The following is a 20,037-nucleotide window of genomic DNA, read 5'->3' on the forward strand; positions in this document are numbered from 1 at the left end:
TACAAATCTACCACTTGGGTAACTTCTTGGTGTACCGCCGGTCATTAAATCCGACAGAAGCTATGCATGCCTTGTTTGAATTTGAAAAATATATCTAGGGCTCCCAACAGGCGACCCTAGTGCTACCATGCTACGAAATATATCAGTGCATGAAAAATATATCTATCTACCATTTTGTGTTTTGCAAACAAATTCTTTATTATATAATATAATATACCTCGGCCCATTAGTGTTCAACATAATTTTTAGCGGATCCATTAAAAGTATTATTTTAAAATTTTAACAATATATTACTGATTGATATAAAATTGTAACCTTTTCTAAAATATAATTCATTTGAAAACATGAATCAGTTGATGCCACTTTATATGCTAAACATATACAAGTTCGACTACTTGTTCGAAAATGTTGTAGTTTAACTTTTTGAATCAAGTGATACCTTGTATTGATGGATGGAGCTAAACGGTTTTTGAATCTAGGATTCCGCGTACACACAAGTTATGAACATTCTCTCCATTTTTCACGTCATCAAATAATCCAATGTTGCACAGATATAAATATCTAATTAATATGCGCGATATAACAACGCGCTGAGAGTATAGTGTGAAAAGATATATTCAAATCAAATAGGAAAATTAAAACTCACGATCTCCCCAAGCAGCTACTCCCTCCGTTTATATTTATAAGGCATGGTATGACTTGGCATGATCTTCCAACTTACATTTTGACCATTCATTAAACTTATATTATACTCTGTCCGCTCCAAAAAGAATGATGTTTTGGCATTCAAAATTTATCAAAAAAGAATGACGTTCTCGGATTTAAATCTTATGCATGCATAATTTGACGCGTTGATTTCGTGCATGCATGATCAAATTGAAACATATTTTCTCCATTTTCTATATGCAAACTGAACCAACTAAGGATACATGCGTCTTTTTCATTCACCCCTAATCTATCTGAAAAATCCGAGGAAGTTATTCTTTTTGGGACGGAGGGAGTATTATTTATGGTTATAAACTTATGATCATTGTAGAGTATATTAGATTACGAATCTAATCATATAAACAGGGCCGGCTCTACGATTTTGAGGGCCCTTGAGCAGACTAAAAACTATGAGCCCTTTGATCTAAATATTTCTTTTTCATTTTTAACTTAAAAAAGAAAATAGTATTACTAATAACCTGTACTTTTGAAAAACCATATCAATACTACAAACTTATTTTTTCCTTTTTCTGAAAATCCGACAAATATTTCTTAGGTAACATTATATGATTCTAGCACCTAAATTGCAAAGGACATTAAACATTAGAAACAGAAGATTGAAACTCATGAAATCTAGATAGGAAGTCAATAACCTGTTAGGGTGCTTACTGTTAAGGAAGTAAGTAAAGATTCACTCACCGGAGCAGAGTAGGATGAAGATGAACTCGTTAATTGGATTGATTTGCTAATCAAGTTTCGATTTTGCGGAATCGTGGACAAGAATCAGATGCGGTGCAGACCGGCAGGCGTGAGTGCCGAGGTCAAATGCAGGTATACACATGTACCTGTACACATAGAATTCTAGCTGCCCTGAGGTCAGAGCCGTACCTGTATATAAAGTTTACATTATAAAAATAAAATATTGATAATTAAATTATTGGTTAAAGATTGTAAAATTTGAATCTTAATATGCATGTGCGTTTTACAAATAAAAACAGAAAACAGAATGAGTATATACGAGCCTGGAGACGTACTGCCCTTATTACCTTACCGGAGGCCCGCTCAGAGCACTCCCACGTACTACAAGCCTCCGTCTCCGTCATGTGGTTGTGGCAAGGGCTCGTCCTCGCCGCGGCGGCGGCGCGGGTGGCGGAGGCGCTGTGGTGGCGCGCCGCACGACGTGCTCCCCAGGGCGCTCGCCTTCTACCACCATTGGGGGAAGCAACACGGTACGGTAATAACAACATCCGAATTCATTGATCAAGTCAAGAGAGGTATAGCACCACCGATCTTTCACGATCCCTTTTCCATCTTCTGTGTGTTCCTCTCGCTACCTCACCTTTGATTTGGTTCGGAACAGATTGACCAAAACTTATTCATCAATTATCTACCTCGATTGCCATTGTTCTATCGGACAAACCAAACTAATAATATATGTACAATCCTAACTGCATACTACAGGGCATGATATTGCGAATCTTGTTCTTGGTCAGTTACGGAATTATCTTGTTATTGTGCTAAATTGTGTGTTGTGGATTGTGGCACGCGGGTTCATGTTCATGCCTGCAAGCAGGTCCGATGCACCTTGTTTGGTTTGGGAGCACGCCGCGGCTGATCGTCAGCGAGCCGGAGCTGATCCGGGAGGTGGTGCTTCTCTCGCGCGCTTTCGACAGGTACGAGGCCCACCCGCTCATCCGCCAGTTCGAGGGCCTCGGCCTCAGCAACCTCCACGGCGGCGAGTGGGGCGCGCCGCCGTGCGATCCTCGCCCCCGCCTTCCACGCGGAGAACACCAACCTCCTCGTGCCGCTCGTCGGCGAGGCGGACGCTGGAGGAGCTCGTGCTGCCGGCGAGGAGGCGCGGCGGACGCTGGAGATCGTCGAGGAGACCGAGAACCTCTTCTTCGCCGGGAAGGAGACGATGACCAGCCTCCTCACCTGGGCCACCGTCGCCCTCGCCATGCATCCGGAGTGGCAGGACCGCGCTCGCCGGGAGGTCGTCGTCGTCCGCGGCCGCCGGAGCCTCCCTACCAAGGATCACATCACCAAGCTCAAGACCGTACGAATTCGAACGCACTGTCATGTGTCATTACGGTAATAAAACGATGGATCGATATCTTTGCTGATCGACAACAATGCGCGACGGCGTTTAATTTGCAGGTGGGGATGATCGTGAACGAGACGCTGAGGCTGTACCCGCCGGCGGTGGCGATGATCCGGAAGGCGAAGCAGGACGTGGAGCTGGGCGGCGGGCATGTAGATCATGATCCCGATCATGGCCGCGCACCACGACGCCGAGGCGTGGGGCGGCGACGCCACGGAGTTCAACCCCGCACGCTTCGCGGACGAGGGCCAAGAAGGCGAACCGGGGGCGGCGTTCATGCCGTTTGGCGGCGGCGCGCGGGCGTGCATCGGCCAGAACCTGGCGCTGATGGAGGCCAAGGTGGCGCTGGCCGTCGTGCTGCTGCGGTTCGAGCTCCGGCTGTCGCCGGCGTACGTGCACGCGCCGAGGGTGCTCATGATACTCCACCCTCAGCACGGTGCGCCGGTCATGTTCCGGCCGTTATTGTGAACGTTTTTTTTTTGAAAAACGTACAGTGCTGCTGGTGCACCACTATTTTTATATTCAAAAAAGAAGTGTTCACTTCCATTTTTAGGATTTTTCTATTAATAATTCCTAAAGAATTTCCTTTGACATGCAACATCATAAAATACATTTTTATTCTTTTTTTGCCGGTGCGTCTTACCGTTTAAGATTTGCATATTTATAGCTTATCTTTAACTTTGTTTAACATTTTTTTTGGCGTAGCGGTCTTTTTAGTACCACTATTTTCTCTACACAGGTACATCCAACCATATATCATTCCTTTTTCATTAACTAGTGGAGATTCAGATCAGCAGTGATCAAATCAGTGCTGAGAGGGAAGAGGGATAATCGACGAACTACATATTCGCAAAACCTAAGAAAATGGCAACGTATCTGGTGCAAACCATCTACCTCATGCAACCTTGGAAACTATGAATCAAGGCCATATGATGCTAATCCAATGGATAGGGTTAGTGGTGGGATTATTTTGCAGTTAAGCCCCCACTGCTGGCCACTTTTGCGAATCCCTACCTCTTCGCCTATAACCCGTCCTGCCCATCGCGAGTAGGCCGCCGCCACCCCGAATCGTGGTTTCCATCGCGAGTAGGCTGCCTCTGCCCGTGCGCCCCTGGCGCTCCGCCGGCCCACTCTGTCGATTTCCTCCGAATCTCCCGCCATCCCGCCCGCTTGCCGGTGCTGCCTCTGCCCAGGCCATGCTGTGGATGACGTACGGATCAAGCTCGCCGCCGCCCGTCGCCATGGCGCCATGTTTAAGCCTCCCCGTGAAGAATTGAGGTGGAATTGTGAAATGGAAGGTACAATAACTTGAAAATCAGACAAGCACCGTTCTCAGGGAACGGAAATGAAATCACCTGCTCCGGCGACCTTCATCGACAACGTTAATCCCCTTCCCTTCACCCCAGCGCCGACATGCTCAATCACCGGACAACGGCGCCAACCACACACGCTGGCTGGAAGTGAGCACAGCACAGAGGAGAGCAGAATCGAGATATCCAGAAGGCACGCGGGCCGCGCGGAGCGCCGGGGCGCACGGGCGGTGGCGGCCTACTCGCGATGGGCAGGACAGGTTACAGGCGAAGGGGTAGGGGGGATTCACAAAAGTGACCAGCAGGTGGAGGGGGCTTAACTGTAAAATAATCCCACCACTAACTTTATTCATTGGATTAGCATCCTGTTACCTTGATTCATAGTTTCCAAGGTTGCACGGGTAGATGATTTGCATCAGATACGTTCTCTAAGAAAATTACCATATAGACATATGCTGCGTGGGCAATTATGCTGGTTTACACAAAAACAGAGAATACACACATGGGAACAAACAACTCCAAAAAACCTTAAATCAAACAAAAGACAATGTCACAACTTTTATTTATGTAGCAGAGTGGTGACTATTCTTTAAAATAAGTGACATACTCGTCATTATAGGATCAACACATGAATCATCCGAAACCGGATCACTTTTAAGCATCTAAACTGTGATTAGTGGTGTTATTAGCAATATTCTGGGGGATGGTAGCCCTATCACCTTGTTTCTTCCAGAAGAAGAGAAGCGCGACGAAGCCCAGAATAGGGAAGAGCAGCAGGATGACATCCTTGGATGTGCACCAGTCCCGAGCGCTGCCTGCCGCATAGGCTCCCAGGAGGGCAAGCATGTCCAGCAACATGGCTGTATGCATTGGCCAAAGAGGCTTCTTGCTGTCGAACAGTATCATCCGTGAAAGGAGCAAGGCGATGACGGTGATGGAAGCCATGAAGGAAGTGGAGTTGCTGTAGAAGAAAGCGTTGTACCGATGCTTGTCAATGTTGTAGAGCACCGGGTTGCCTGCGGAGTGGCCATTGCCGTCGTCTTCCCTCCACAGGCCACCAGGTGGTTTTAGGCCTGTCAGGTAAGTCACGCTCGCTGCCAGTATTCCTACCAGCATCAGGTACTTGGCCATCATCTTCTGCTCCTGCTTTGAAGCCTCACCATGCTGATCATTACTTGCTGCACCACTGGGTTTCGAAGGCTCAGCTTGGCTTTGGCTCCCAGTCCCAGCTGCTTTGTTCTTCTGGCTATGGCGGATGATTACCACATAGGCTACAAACGAAAAAACTGCAAGAACCAATGCTAAGTCAACGATGGAGGTTCCCAGATGTAGGGAGCTCCCAGCAGCGTAGGCACCGATGAGGCCGAACATGCCCGCTACCATGCAGACGAAGAGTGCATAGCACCTTATGCCTGGTCCATACAGAGTAGGGTTCAGGAGGAGGACGATGAGAGCCACGGATGCCATGAAGCTTGCTGCATTGCAGTAGAAGAAGGCCTTGTAACGGCGAGGGTACTTGTCTTGGAGGACCGGGAAGCCGGCTCGGTGCCCAAACCTATCGTTCTCCCATAAGCCGCCCGGCGGGGTCAAGCCGGCTTGGTAGGTGAGCGTTGCAGCCAAGATTGCAAGAAGCAGCAGCACCTCACGCTTCTTCTCCAGCTTGTCTTGTTCATGCTTCTTCTCCAACTCACTTCTCTCAGGCTTCTTACTGAGGTCTAGTGTGAAGAAGACGATGTGGATCACCACGTAGACGAGGACGCCACCAGCCAAGGCAAGAGTGTAGACGGAGGTGCCTGTGTCCCTGCAACTTCCGGCAGCGTATGCGCCTATGAGGCAGAACAGATCCAGTATAAGGGTTGCCTCCAGCGCATGGGCTATCAGGAGTCGTTCGTTCTGCAACATCACCATGATGACCAGGGAGGCCGCGAAAGCGGCCGAGTTGAAGTAGAAGAAGACCCTGTAACGCCGAGGGTGTGTTGTCAGGAGTATTGGGTCTCCTACAGTATGGCCCTCCCCACTGTCTGCCCAGACGCCACCCGGTGGATCTACTCCAGCTTGGTAAGCAACGGTCGCCGCAAGAGTGGCAAGCAACTGGATGAATTCACGAGTCTTGTCCAGAAGATCATCGCGCTTTTTTTTGCTAGTCCTAAATTGCACAAAGAGATAATTAAATTGCGATATGAAAGAATGCTTTTCGTTTGGTGATAATGAAGTTCTTGTCAAGTGTCAAGACTCAATGCTCACGTAGAATTATATATGTAGCTAGACTGCTTGGTTGTAACATTTCAATAGCGGCCTAGACAGCATGGAAATGTTCTTGTTATTAGAGTCTGAGCATCCACATTGATCCTCTTAAGACGTGTTAGAGGAAAGATAACTCATAGAAATTATTATCTAATAATCAATTTCAGTAAACTCTAATTATCATTACCAATAATAGTCATTGGATCTATTCTATTTTTTGAAAAGTAACACACCACTGCCATTATGAAAATAGCACAAATTAACACCCCTCTAAATCTATGTATAAATTACCCACATCTACCATTATAAAAAATAATAAAAGGAACCCAGTCTCCATCCAAATTACCCACCTTTGCTATTATAAAAATAAGCCTAAAGTAACCCCTGTCCTAAATCTAAGTTATTACCTGCCTCGATCATTATGACAAATAATCTAGCGTAACACCTAATTTCATCTAAATTAACCATCTCATTAGGAAAACAATCTAAATCAAAAACCATCTAAGTGTACATATAAATTTACCCATATGCACTATTATTAAAAATAGCATAAAGATGCCTAGAATTTGCATCTAAATTAGCCTCCTAAAACCATCTAAATTTGCATATACTACATCCGCCATTTAATGAATATAACATACAAAAACTCTAAATCTACATCTAAATTACTGACATGTCATTATTGAAAAATCTCCAATGTACTCTATATATACTTCTAAATCACCCACTTCTACCATTGTTGATATACAAAAAAATAACTTATGTTATGCATACATGATATATGTGAGCATGCAGTGTGTACACATCACACATGTATGCCAGAAGCAATTGGCATATCGATTTTTATGTTGAACACATAACTTAAGCTAAGGTTTCAACTAAATATACGTCAAACAACATATGGGGGTATGACGCAAAGGAGGAAAACCATTAACTAATGGAGATAAAAAAATCATGCAAGGTAATTAGTAACTAAACTATATATGTTGTGCAACCGATTACAGACAACAAGTATTTGTATGAATACTTCGTTATAATGTGAAAAAGAATGAGAGAGTGCAAATATAGACAATTTGACATGGGTCTCATATTTATTTAAAAAATTCTAAAATTAAGTCTCATAAAAAAACTTAAATATTCCTTTAAATCTACATCTAAATTACCAACATGTGTCATTACGAAAAAAGTAAATAACCATAATGGAGGCCTATGTCTATTTCTAAATTCCCCACTTATATCACTATTATTATACAAAAAGCTAACTCAAACTAAACATACATGATGTGTGCTTCCATGTAGACCAAGTATACATGCAAGCATGAGAGATAAATATATTTTTTATATCTTAACAATCTCAAAAAATGTTTATTTAACAAATCACGTACTAATGACACAAAATTGTATTAGTACCCCATGACAATAAATTATGTAAGTTTTTAAGTTAGATAAATTTATGCATTTTGACTAAGACACCACAACACATTTACATTGTTAGTTTGGTTGTAGGCACTCTATTTTATGAAAAACTACTACACATATACTTATTTAATAGAGGAAATTCAAAAGCTTGATCGCCGAAGTGCATGCTGAAATGACTATTCACGCCATTGTATAGTAACTTAAAGTGTATAGTACAGGACCTAGAATCACATTTTTAATAGAATACAACAGGAGAGTTTGGAATAAAATGTATGATGCAATTTACTGTTCAGCTTAGAGCATGCTGACCAAAAATTTGAAGGAACTAAAACCAAAATTTATGCCCAAATCTAGATTGAAAATTTAACAGAGAGAGAACTAATTAGTTGTAGATATATTAAATATATCCATGGACTTTCAATACTTTATGTCTCCTAAGATTCTTCATGGTTAGCTAGTAATAATCTACAGATTCTTAAGCTAATTCTTGTTAAAGGGTAAGAAGTTAACTTCAACCTAGTATAAAGAATTAATATAGAGTGAGTACGGTTGGCAATGATAAAGATCAATAATACCTGATAAGAATGCAACCGAAGTTGATGGCAAGAACTCGCTGGAGGAAGATGCAGACAAGAACTGGGACGATTAGGGCGAGGACATAGATGGTGTGCCTGCTGTCCCTGCAGCTCCCGGTGGCGTAGGCGCCCCCAAGGCCCAAGATGGCCGTGATGATGAGCCCATAGAGCGGAACCTCGATATCCTTGAGGTGGAACTTCTCGCAGTGCACGGTGACGGTGATGGCCAGCAGGGACGTGATGAAGGCTGTGGTGTTGCTGAAGAAGAAGAACTTGTAGCGAATGGGGTGGAGGCCCTGCAGCATCGGTTCGCCGGCGGCCTCGGTGCCCCGCCAGAAGCCACCGGGCGGGTTCAGCCCGGCCACGTAGGCGATGGTCGCCACGAAGATGGCGAGCACCATCACGATCTCGTGCTTCTCGAGGTCATTGTCGACCAACTCTCCCCTCTCTTGTCTAGTGAACAATTTGGGGACGGCGAAGACCACGCCGGCAAAAGTGCCTCCGACCAGCACGGCGGCGCAAATGGTGGTGAACTTGTCCTGGCTGCCTCCGGCGGCGTAGGCCCCCATGAGGCCGAGCAGGTCGACCACCATCACCGCCCGCGTGAGCTTGAGCAGCCAGCTGCCCTGGTCGTCCCGGTGCAGGAGGAGGAGGAGGAGGCTGACGACGACCGACGCGGCGAAGGAGATGGCGTTGAAGCAGTAGAAGACGATGTAGCGGATGTAGTTGGTCTCCCGGAGGATGGAGTCGCCGGCGAGCTGCCCTTTGGCCGGCGTGTCCTCAAGCCAGGAACCCCCCGGCGGGTTGAGCCCCGCCGCGTAGGTCACCGTCGCCACCAGGGTGGCCAGGAGCAGCAGGTACTTCTTCAGCTGGTACTCCGCTGGCTCGCTACTGTTCTTGCCACTTTGCGGCGGCTGTGCCGCGCCATGCTCGGCCATTGCCGTGCTGGGAGCTTTTCGTCAAGCTTTGAGTGACACCCATGGGCCGATGGGCTCCATGGATTTATACAGCTGACAGATCGAATCACTGTGCATGGATATCAGTCTGTCTGTTTATGCGTGTGTCCCAATCGTGGCATTACTTGAGCAGGTCACCTTATTTTAAACTTTATTCCCTTGTCGTGGTACTTTTTTTCTCTGCACGCCAGGTTTCAATACCTGGTGTGAACAGTCACGCGTATGCTTTGTGTTTGAACGTGTTATACGTACACTTCTACAAGTGTTTTCTCTTTTTTTTTCGTATGAGCAAAAGGCAACAAAAAACATGTGATTTTGTATCTATCATATGGTGGTCTTTTTTTTTAGGAAAAATAGCTGCTTTTTCGTCGTATTGTTTTGCAAACTGGCAGTACTCTGTGAGGCAGAGCCAATGCAAGGTAAACTGGATTTCAGTTCCTTAATTATGTCATCTGTACACTTGCTCCACAATTATGAGGAAATTAACAAAAATAACAGCGTTTTTTAAAAATAAATTAACGAAAAAGATATGGAAACAAAAGCGAAAATAATACCCCTCCCCCTCGCTCAGCGAAATCCCCATGAAAATGAGGAAAAAAAATCGGGCACCACCTCCCCTAGGTTTTCTTCGGCACCAGGAGGTGAAACGTCTTTGTGGAGTGGTGGAGTGGCTCAGACTGGAGGAGGAAGAAAGGCCTCTGCCTTGGGTTTTAATGGGGGATAAGTTTTTATCCCAGTTTAAAACTTCCTCTTTGTCCCGGTTGAAGTTTACTCCTGGTTGGAGCCTCCAACCAGGACAAAAGCGCCACACTTTTGTCCCAGTTGGAATTACCAACCAAGAGTAACCTTTTTGTCCTGGTTGGTAACTCCAACCAGGACAAAAGGGGGCCCCGTCGGTGTCCAGAAACTATGTCACACCCGGTTTTAAGAACAAAACCGAGTGCATTAAATACATGTGCGCCAGGACCAAGTTACACACATGTACGACAATAGTGAATAACAAAGACAGTGTTAAAACGAATAAAGAGAGTATTAAACATTATTACATGATCGAAAGTCTCAATAAAACATAAGCCTAATTTATTACGCAGCGGAACTCCAAAGACGACGAAGACACCACAGACAGCTGACCGAAGAACCGTACGCCTAGAACTCCTTAAAGTCGTGCAGATACTCCTCCAAATTAGCTTGGTCTGAACAGCGGTTTTGCAAGGGTGAGTACACTTATGGTTGGTACTCAACAAGTCATGGGGAATAGTGTAGTGTAAGGCAAATCAAGGTGTGGCTAAGGCTTAATTAGCATCAGCTTTTAATTAAGTTGGTCAAGTTTTATTAGCAATTAACTAAATATAAGTTTATACCACCCGAAATTAAACATGAGCATAAATAAAGTAAACAACATATGCATGAAATGACAACAATTTAAATCCATCTTCCGATAATATTATCATGTGAGGGTCCAAGCTGTTCTTAACCGTGAGCACGGCTGATCGATCAATTTTACACTCTACAGAGGTGGCACATCTTTACCCACAAGTCGCGTAAAAGTTCAAAAGAACTTTGGACCCAACCATGCGGTGTTTGCAAGGTACCATACCACACTTCCGAGGTGTGATTGCATAGGGACGCTACGAGGCCTTTACAAAGATTTGCTAGCAATGTGGTAACCCGCTAAGGTTTCAGGTCGAAGCAGAACATAGCAGTCCCCTAGTGGGTATAGTGTCTTAGCCAAGCCCACTTCCCCCGAGAGCGAGTGCTATATCCCATCAACGCCTCCCCTCTTGCCCTTTCGGTAGGATTACCCCAAACTAGAGTTTCTAATTATTCAGCCAAGACCAGAGCCATTTAGTCTTGTGGTAGCACTGTTTTCCTGGGTGGTTCTCCATGTTCCGATTAACAATAATGATCTTGTATTAATGAAAGGTATAACAGAAGTGAAGCAAGATTAAACATTGTGTTCAGTTAAACCACCATACCAAGTAAGCACTAAGCATGAGCTACCCCCAATAAAAGTAAACCGGGTTGGTCAAGGCAAAGGTAGTTTCAATCTAGGCGAACCTTAATTGGGACCCATCAATTTAATCTTAACATGTGCATAGCATAAATGTTGAGTACGAGAAAGTAAAGGTGTATAGGATAGAAAAGTAGTGATCAAGGACACGACTTGCCTTCTTGGCCTTGCTCTTGCTGTTCGTACTCCTCGAAGGCTTGGTCCTCAAATCCCTCGAACTACGGAACGTCTACACGCGTCACACGAGCACATACAAGCAAACATGAGCAAAAAGTAAGAAACAGTATACCAATCACAATTAAATAGAGAAAAGAAGCTCGTAAAATTGATCTACGCTTTAAAAAGAACACGTGGATATAAAGAACGCGAAAAACGGAGTTAAGATGCAAAAGATATGATTAAAACAAGATCCAGGAGCTTTTCTGTGAGAAAAACAAAACTTTAAGGGCCAAACCGTGAAAACCGAGGGCTTATATGTAATTACGTGTATAAACTGAAGGTTTAACGCGCAAAAACTCCAAAACGGATGGCGGGTTGATTTTTAGAAAGCTCAGGGTTTAAACCGAAAAGCGCGAGGGCAGATCTGTAATTATTTTTCAACGCGATCTGGACCGCGGGTCGATTTGCGGAAAAGGCGAGGGCTTAAGCGAAAAAGTGACACGGCGCGGCGCGGTTGCCAGTTAGGCGGTCTGATTGACTCTCTTTCGGCTGTCGGATTTAGATCCGACAACCACGGTCGAGATGACATCGCGGCGGCGGCAATAGACGGCGGCGAGCGGCAGCGGGGTCACCGGAGTAGGCCGAAACAGCGCTCCGGGGCTCGGTTTGGCGCGGGGATTGCACGGGAAGAGAGCGGGGAACATGGCAAACCCGTTTAGGGCCTTGGCGGGAGCCACGGCGCGGCGGCGCTCACCTTTTGCCGGCGGCGTGTGGCAGAGAGAGGCAGCGGCGCAGAGCTTGCGGCGGCTAGGGTTTGGAGGGTGCTGGCGCGGGTGCTCGAGGCGGGGGGGGGGGGGGGGGGGGGGAGAGGCGGCGGTTTATATAGGGGCGGTTGGCGGTGGGATAGAGATAGGGTGGATCCCGCGCGGAGAAAACATGCGGCGGTTACGGCGGCGGAGTCCGGCGCGGACAGGGAAGGAGTCCCGGCCGGATACGGCCGGAGGAAGGGGATGACGGGCAGGCCCCACCCGTCGGTGGCCGCAGCGGGAGGTGGGCTAGCGCGGCTTCGTGGGCTGGCGGGGTTGAGGAGCTGGGCCGCAAAGGAAGGAGCGACGGGCCGGCGAGAGAAAAAGCGGAGGGGGTTCGCGGGCCGGAGGAGAAAGGCGGAGTGGGCCGGAGGAGCTGCTGCGCAGCTGGGCCGAAAGAAAGAAAAAGAAAGAGGAAGAAAGGGAATACGGCCCAGGAGGAGAAGAAGGAAAAGAAAAAGATAAAGGAAAAAAGGAAAAGGTTTTGAAAGGTGAATTTGAATTTGAAATTCAAATTTGATTCAAACTCCAGCAACAAAAAATTATGCTCCAGCATGAATGCACAATAAACTCCTATGATGAATTAATTAAATTTTAGAGAAAGTGAAATTAAATGCCTAGGAATTTAAATGACACCCTAATTTGAGCAAATTTTAATGAATTTGAATTCTCCAAAAATTTAGGTGTTACAAACTAGCCGTTACAACTAGGACAAAAGGAGGGGTTTTAGTCCCGGTTGCAAATACCAACCTGGAGTAAAGCTCTGCCCCATTCCAACCTACCATGGCGCACCCTCTTTTGTCCCGGGCCTACTTTAGACCGGGACAAAAGGAGGTGCATGGAAAGTTAGTTCTTTACTAGTGTAGACTTCTCTCCCGTGATCGGAGGTGGCTCAAGGGGTCCTATTGAGCGCTTGTCACTACTTAAAACTGTTAGGTTTAGTCCCACGTCGGAAATTAATGGTGGAAGATATATAGATGGGGCAGCTCTCACCCTAAGGCTAGTCTTTTGGATTAAGTTAACCCCAAGACCTTGTTGTAGGCTCCAGTAGACCTGGACGGTGCCGGCTCGTGGGTACGGGCCAGGCCGGAATCCCCGCTGCGCGCTACAGAAACGACGAAGCGTCTCAGCCCCTGCTGGACGTGGACGACAGAGTGCCGGAGCAATGCGAGCTAGGACATGATTTGCTCTACTTGACCACGTCAGGGGACGGCCACCTCTCCATCGTTGGTGCTATCCACTATGTGAGTCTCGTAGCGGGCCTAGTGCACATGCAGTCTTCACTCGTCACTGTCGACGTGCGCACGGGCCCGACGTGGACGACAGAGCTGCCTGATGGACATCAATTTTCCTGAGAGTGAGAAAATCGACAGAGAAATCATTTCTGTCGGTGAACCGCAAATTCGATTTTCCCTATCAAGCTACTCCTGTCAGTATTTTTCAATCGGTATTTTGCAAACCGATAGGAAAATTTCAGTTTCCAGTGTATACGGTGATATGCATGGTTCACCAAAGTCTACGACGCATTCAATTAGAAAAAAACTAGCCCATCAAATTTTTTGAAAGCTATAATATTTGAAAAATATTTAGAAATTAAACTCCAGCTAATAATAGTCAAAATTGTTTATATACTACTCTCTCATTTTTTCAGTACTTTAACATAACTAGCAAAGTGCACACGTGCGACCCGCACGTGTTTTCAAAAAAGCTAGTAAACAAAAATTTATATAAATAAAAATCTAATAAATAGTAAATTTGTATTTATAGTGAAGATGATATATTTTCAAAAATAATAATAAACAATATTTTTTATTTAGTAATAATAATTTAGCATCACCGACTTTAAAATGATTGAATAATAAAAAGATAGCTCATACCACAATTACCTTCCTCCACTTTGAGCTTTAATAATCTAAGAATTTTATATGGCAACAACCACCGTAACCAACTTCATGGAAGAAAAGAAAATATTCAATAACTTTGCTATTGTTTATCCAGGCGCTGCGATGCTCTTCAGAAATTCATTAAGACATTCACTATAGGTAACTAAAAATTCACCAGTAGTCACAACAGCAACAAGAGCCATATGAAAATACGTGATAGATCTTTGTGTCACCAACAACAATCTTCCACCTTGAGTATTTTGATATCAACTTCAGTGCATAATAACAGATGATATAAGACAAAAGGCAACAGCCAGCCTTACACTATGCTTATTGGACAGTATATTTTTCCTTGATGCAGAAGGATCCGAATCACTGAAACTACATGGGCTATCAAAAGTTTCTCCAATCTCTCTTGATAGAATATCTGAGAATTCATGAATTTCCTCACTCTGAAGGTGAGACAAGTCCCCATTGACAAAACTGCACTCTTTATCATGAAGCTCGACAAGGCTTCTGTCCTTCAGAACCCCTTCTCCAGTTCTCCTTCATCAGAGATCTTATCCTCTCCACATCCTCTCCCATCGGCGTTGGCATACATGGAAGGCAGAACAACATAGCATCCTGTGTTGTTATGTTCCAGTTGGAATATCCTCTCTGTTGCATATTCTGCTATATCAATATCATTCTTGTTTCTGCTTGCAGTCAGTAAGGAACCCCAAATCCAGGATGTTGGGGCTATTGGCATGTTTTCAATAAAATGAAACACCCCTCTAAGGTCACATAAGCATGAACGCTCCTTCCATACAGTGAACTTTCAGTTTGAGCACAGGTGGCAAGCAAATTGTGACAGCAATGATCACATCCACCTGAAACCCCTCTGCAGCTTGCTCCTATTTGCATGAAAGGATCAAATGCATGCATCTCATTCAGAGCATACCCACCTATCATACAATTCCATGTCACCACAGTCCTTAATGCCATCATTGCAAACACGATCTTACTACGCACAACATTGCCACATTTGCAGTACATGTCAATAAGAGAACGAAGTTCCCGTCCTGCTCCAACCTGTGTCTAATGGCACAGCCGTGTATCTCCCGTCCCTGCATCGGTGCCGACTCCAGGCAGCAAGCCGCGAGAGCGGCAATTATAGTATTATCACAACACTGTCACGCTGCACTTGCAACGCGTCGTTTATCTCCTGGAAGGAGGCCAGCATCAGCACCCCCATCATGTTGGACACGTAACCATCAACCAGCATGTTCCACGAGACGATGTCCCGCGCTGGCATTTCGTCGAACACGATCTCGGCGTCCTCGACGATGCCGATCTTGGTGTAGAAGGCGAAAAGCGACTTGCCTGTGTACACGTCGGCACCAAGGCCGAGCTTGATCACGGCCATGTGCAGCGCGCGGCTCTTCTCGAGCGCGCTGACGCGCGCGCACTTGACGACGACAGGGAAGGTGAAGCTGTCCGGGCGCGCGTTGACGGCAAAGCATGGTGCGGTAGGAAGACGATCTCCTCCTTGCTAAGGGCGCGGTGCGTATGGCCGGCTGTCGTGCCGTGCAAGCTGTGATTGAATTGTAAAGGGGGGGTTAGAATCAATGGAGCAATTCGCGGGGCTCGATTGGTCAGAGCTCCCGGCGGACTTTGTCAGCCTCGTCTTCGGCGCCAAGCTCCTCCACTTCGCCGCCGCCCGCCGTCTGCCGATCAGAGCAAGTTTAATAACGCAGCTAGCAAGCGGGCTGTAAGGTTTCTCCCAGCCTTTTTCTAGCCCACTCGTACAATGGTTAGCTCTTCACCATTAATACATAGCCCACAAGTCATTCTCACAAAGTTTCTTGGTTCCTGTGCCCAAGTCGGCTGTAAGCTTATAGCCCGCTTCTCCTCTCTCACCCATTCTCTTTCCTCCACGTCAGCATTCAGCCAGCTTACAGCCCCTTATTATACTTGCTCTCATGGTGCAGGGTTTAAAAGCTCAACCCCCGCATCAAGCCACTTCCGCTGGCGCTGATTTTGGGCTTGCAGTGGGTCGGGAAACGGCGGCCAGCGGGCGTCGGTCGGGGCTCGGCCTGCACGGGGAGGGCGGGGGACAACGCGCGGCGGCCTGGGCTGGGCAGCGCTCGGCCATAGCCCGGGGGCATAGGCAGTGCGGCGGGAGGAGGAGAGCAGGTGCCGCAACGGGGAGCGGGAGGGGAAGATCGGGCGTTGATTTTGGGCGCGGCGGGTACGGCGGGCGGGTAGGCCTTGCTCCGTGAGAAAAGAATTTTGTTTCCGGCGGAAACATTTTCTAACCTCCGGTTTTCATGGGTCTGCACTCTCTCTCCCACCTCCCTCACCCGTAGGTCCAACATGAGGGTACGGTGGATGTGGGTGTGAAAGATTTTTAATTGTTTTCAATCTTTATCCAGCTGTGACTGATTTTTAATCGGTAATTACTCTATACACTATTTCATCTAAATTCACACTTTTTTTTTCATTTTGTATCGCACCTCCATACATTAGATTTAGCATAAAAATTAATATTTTTATCAATTCCTCACATATATGTAGAAAAGGTCTACATGGTGACACTCATCATGCTTATATACTTTAACTTAGTATTTCTATATTAACAATGATATAAATAGATAACTTAGAATCATATATTAGTTTACTTTTGGATATTTCTATACGATGCATATGAAGATAATTAGATTAAGATTTAGGTGTTTACTTTAGATTATTTTTTATAATGACATACGTGGGTCACTTAGATACAAATTTAAAATGATATTTTAAGTTATGTTTTATAATGATAGGAGTATGTATGAGTAAATTGGATGAAGATTATGTGATTACTTTAGATTATATTTTATAACTTATCAATGACTATGATTATTAGAGTTTACATGATTGATTTTTGATGTTTTTGATTTTTGTGAGAATTCTAAGATTAGTCTTTTTTTCAATGTGTTTCGTGGGAACTAATATGGACTCTCTAATAGAAAAAAAATTAGACCACATTACTATAAAACTATTACTTAAGTTACCTCTCATATGTTAAATATTAGAGCATAATACTTATGTAGATATATACTTATTATCTTCATCTGATTGTGATAGATTTTAGTTAGTAATTACTCTATAATATTTTCATCCACATTTATAATTTTTAACTTTTCACTTTGCATCGCATGTATGCGCTAGAATTTATTTAATGGACCCTAAGTTTGCGGTATAATTTTATCACAGAAATCTATATTCTCATCACTTTCTCTATATCTTTATAATGGTGACACAAGTATATAGCTTAATTATTATATCATATACCAATAGTGTAAGGAATAGACAATTCATAATTATATATTATTGTATATTTTAATAAATGTGATTTGAATTCAAATGTAGGTCACCTCATGTTATTTTAATAATGGTATATGTGGGTAATATAGATACAAATTTAAGGGATTACTTTAAGTAATAGTGGTGGGCAATTTACTTGTAAATTTGGGTGTTATTTCAAATATTATTTATAATGGCATAAGTGGGTAATTTTGATGAAGATTAGAAGGGTTACTTTAGTTTATTTTATATAATGGTAGAGGTGAGTAATTTAGATATAGATTTAGGGGGTTACTTTGGACTATTTTCATAATGCCATAGCTGGGTAATTTTTTAGAAAAATAATGGCATAGGTCGGTAGTTTTTTAGAAAATATAATAGATCCAAGGCTATGATGATTTGAGCCTACCGATTGAAGGCCAGATGTTTTGTTTTTTTGTGAGAACTAGTAAAATGCCCGTGCGTTGCTACGGTGAAATGATAATCGCATTTTTAAAACTTGTGGTTTTTTTATATTTCTATCACTATATATTTATTGCATTTCTGTTAAGATATATCCTTATACTGAAATAATTATTCATTTCTTGAACACAATAAACCAAAATATTTATTGTTTGATGCTCTCTTGGTATGCGTGTTTGGTTAATTATTTGTTTACGAGGATATAGTGTCTAGTTGTTGTTCACAAGAAATAGTGTTTGAGTATTTTAATGGAGCTCAATGTTTGAAAGTGGGTTGTTTAGACTGTCAGAAGTGCATTGGAAATTTCCGAAACTTTCAGTTCCTGACTGAAAGTCAGAGCTGTCAATCTTCCAAACCAAAGATCTTTGGAGCAAAGTTTTTATCTAGAACATGCATCCCTATAGTACCTGTACAAGTTTGGTTAAAGGCACTTGGAGAGTTTGTTATTGGATTTGGATGATCTATGCTCGAGAAAATGTGGTCTTTCGGTGCTTTGGAGATAACTGATGGGAGCAAATTCTAAAGGTTCAGTAGAACTGGTGTTTTTCCAAAAGTTTAGATACTTGTATCTTTCGATCCTTTGATCTACGAAACCAAAGCCCTATCTAGCGCATGCAGCTTGGTAGAGATTTGGAAGATGCACCGATTACACCGAACTTGACTCCAGCTAGGTCTGCAGCCATTTTGGCCCATATTGGCCCAACACCGTAGCAACAAATAATAACCAGGCCGAACCACAACCCAGTAACTCACCCACCACCGCACATCACGAGCTCAGGCACCCTCATCCGAAGACCAAACCTAACCCTAGCACTCCACGGCGGCGGCAGCAGTGCTTGGCGAGTGCATCTGGAGCCGCAGGTGCAAGCTCGGCAAGCGGGGGAGATGCATTCGCAGCTTCGTGTGGTGTCTGGAAGTGGAGCAAGTGCGGCCAACGGAGCAAGAAGTGCATGCCGGCGTGCGCATGGTGAACGAGTGGGTAGAATGGTAGATAGTTTAATCGATTTGATTTCTTGCAAGCTTATCGTGTTCCCGCCGAAGCTCTCCACTTCGGCGCGCCGCCACCACGTGGCGACGGTCGTCCCGCCGCTGCAGAGCCGCGCATCCCGGCACTGCTCAACGGCAACCTTCCCGGCGCGGCACCGGGTCACTGCACCTCCCGCGGCCCCTTCGTGCGCGCCGCGCTGCCGTGGTCGAACCACGCCGCCCCGACGCCCTCGGCGGCCACGTTGGCGCAGAGCGTGAACCGCATGGTGGTCCTGACCCGCTGCCGCGGATGAGAACGCTCTGGAGGCCAACCTCGCCGCTGAGGCCACGCGCAGTGGTAGCGGCGGGGCGCCCAGCTCCGGCTGCCGCCCGCGCCCAATCCCGGAAGGGGAGGTGGACGGGCAAAGCAAGAGACGTGCGGTGCAGAAAACATGTTAATGAATATGAACCCACATATCTATGTACTAATTAATAATTAGGTTCACATGTCAACGAGATTAAGTTGGACCAAACCAAAAAAGTAAGCAGAAGCGGTCCTCACTTTAATAATAGGTACAGATTTGTAGGATTTCTCTTTTTTTCTAGAGTGTCCACCTAGTATCCTAGATGGTATCACCTGCGGGCTTCAAAAGGAGCTTCCAATTAGTAATAGTAAGATAAATTATGATGCATTACAAGGTTTGATTGGACCCACCTGACATTTGTGACTTTTCTTTCCTGGCGCACCACTATCTCAACGAATCCGGTCCAAGGGTCTTCTTGAAGTTTTATTGTGTATTACAAGCAGGCTTGGGCTCCAAATATCCTGAAAACACGGCAAGCGACAAGGTATCGCATACCCCATTGATTTGACATGATCCCTTGGTGATTTCACCTTTTTTCCACATGCTTATTAAGCTTCAAGTAATACAGGGCATCGAATCTGGACATCGTGTAACCAAGAAATGATGCCCATGAAATAATAATACCATTTTGGAGAGGGACTGGTTAATCCCTCTCTAAGAGGGTTTTGGAAGGGATGTGAAATTAATTCCCATCAATTCCCTCGGATCCCTCCCAGTTCGGGATTAATCGAACAAGGCCTTACAGGGA

At 45.0% G+C, this 20,037-nt stretch overlaps 1 protein-coding gene and 1 pseudogene across 1 annotated transcript; one reads left to right on the forward strand and one right to left on the reverse strand.

The window, feature by feature from the left end:
* The first annotated feature begins 1,711 nt into the window (after positions 1–1,711).
* LOC106804483 lies at positions 1,712–3,274 on the forward strand (annotated as a pseudogene).
* Positions 3,275–4,633: 1,359 nt separating this feature from the next.
* Positions 4,634–9,312, reverse strand: LOC101759434. Its single transcript, XM_004979742.3, has 2 exons — positions 8,355–9,312; positions 4,634–6,262 (listed from the first exon to the last, which is right to left on the reverse strand). Exons 1-2 carry the CDS (start codon positions 9,290–9,292, stop codon positions 4,771–4,773), a joined length of 2,430 nt encoding a protein of 809 aa, XP_004979799.1. The 5' UTR covers positions 9,293–9,312; the 3' UTR covers positions 4,634–4,770.
* Between the last annotated feature and the right edge of the window lie 10,725 nt (positions 9,313–20,037).

This window comes from Setaria italica, chromosome VIII (genome assembly GCF_000263155.2).
Source record: "Setaria italica strain Yugu1 chromosome VIII, Setaria_italica_v2.0, whole genome shotgun sequence".
NCBI lineage: Eukaryota > Viridiplantae > Streptophyta > Magnoliopsida > Poales > Poaceae > Setaria > Setaria italica.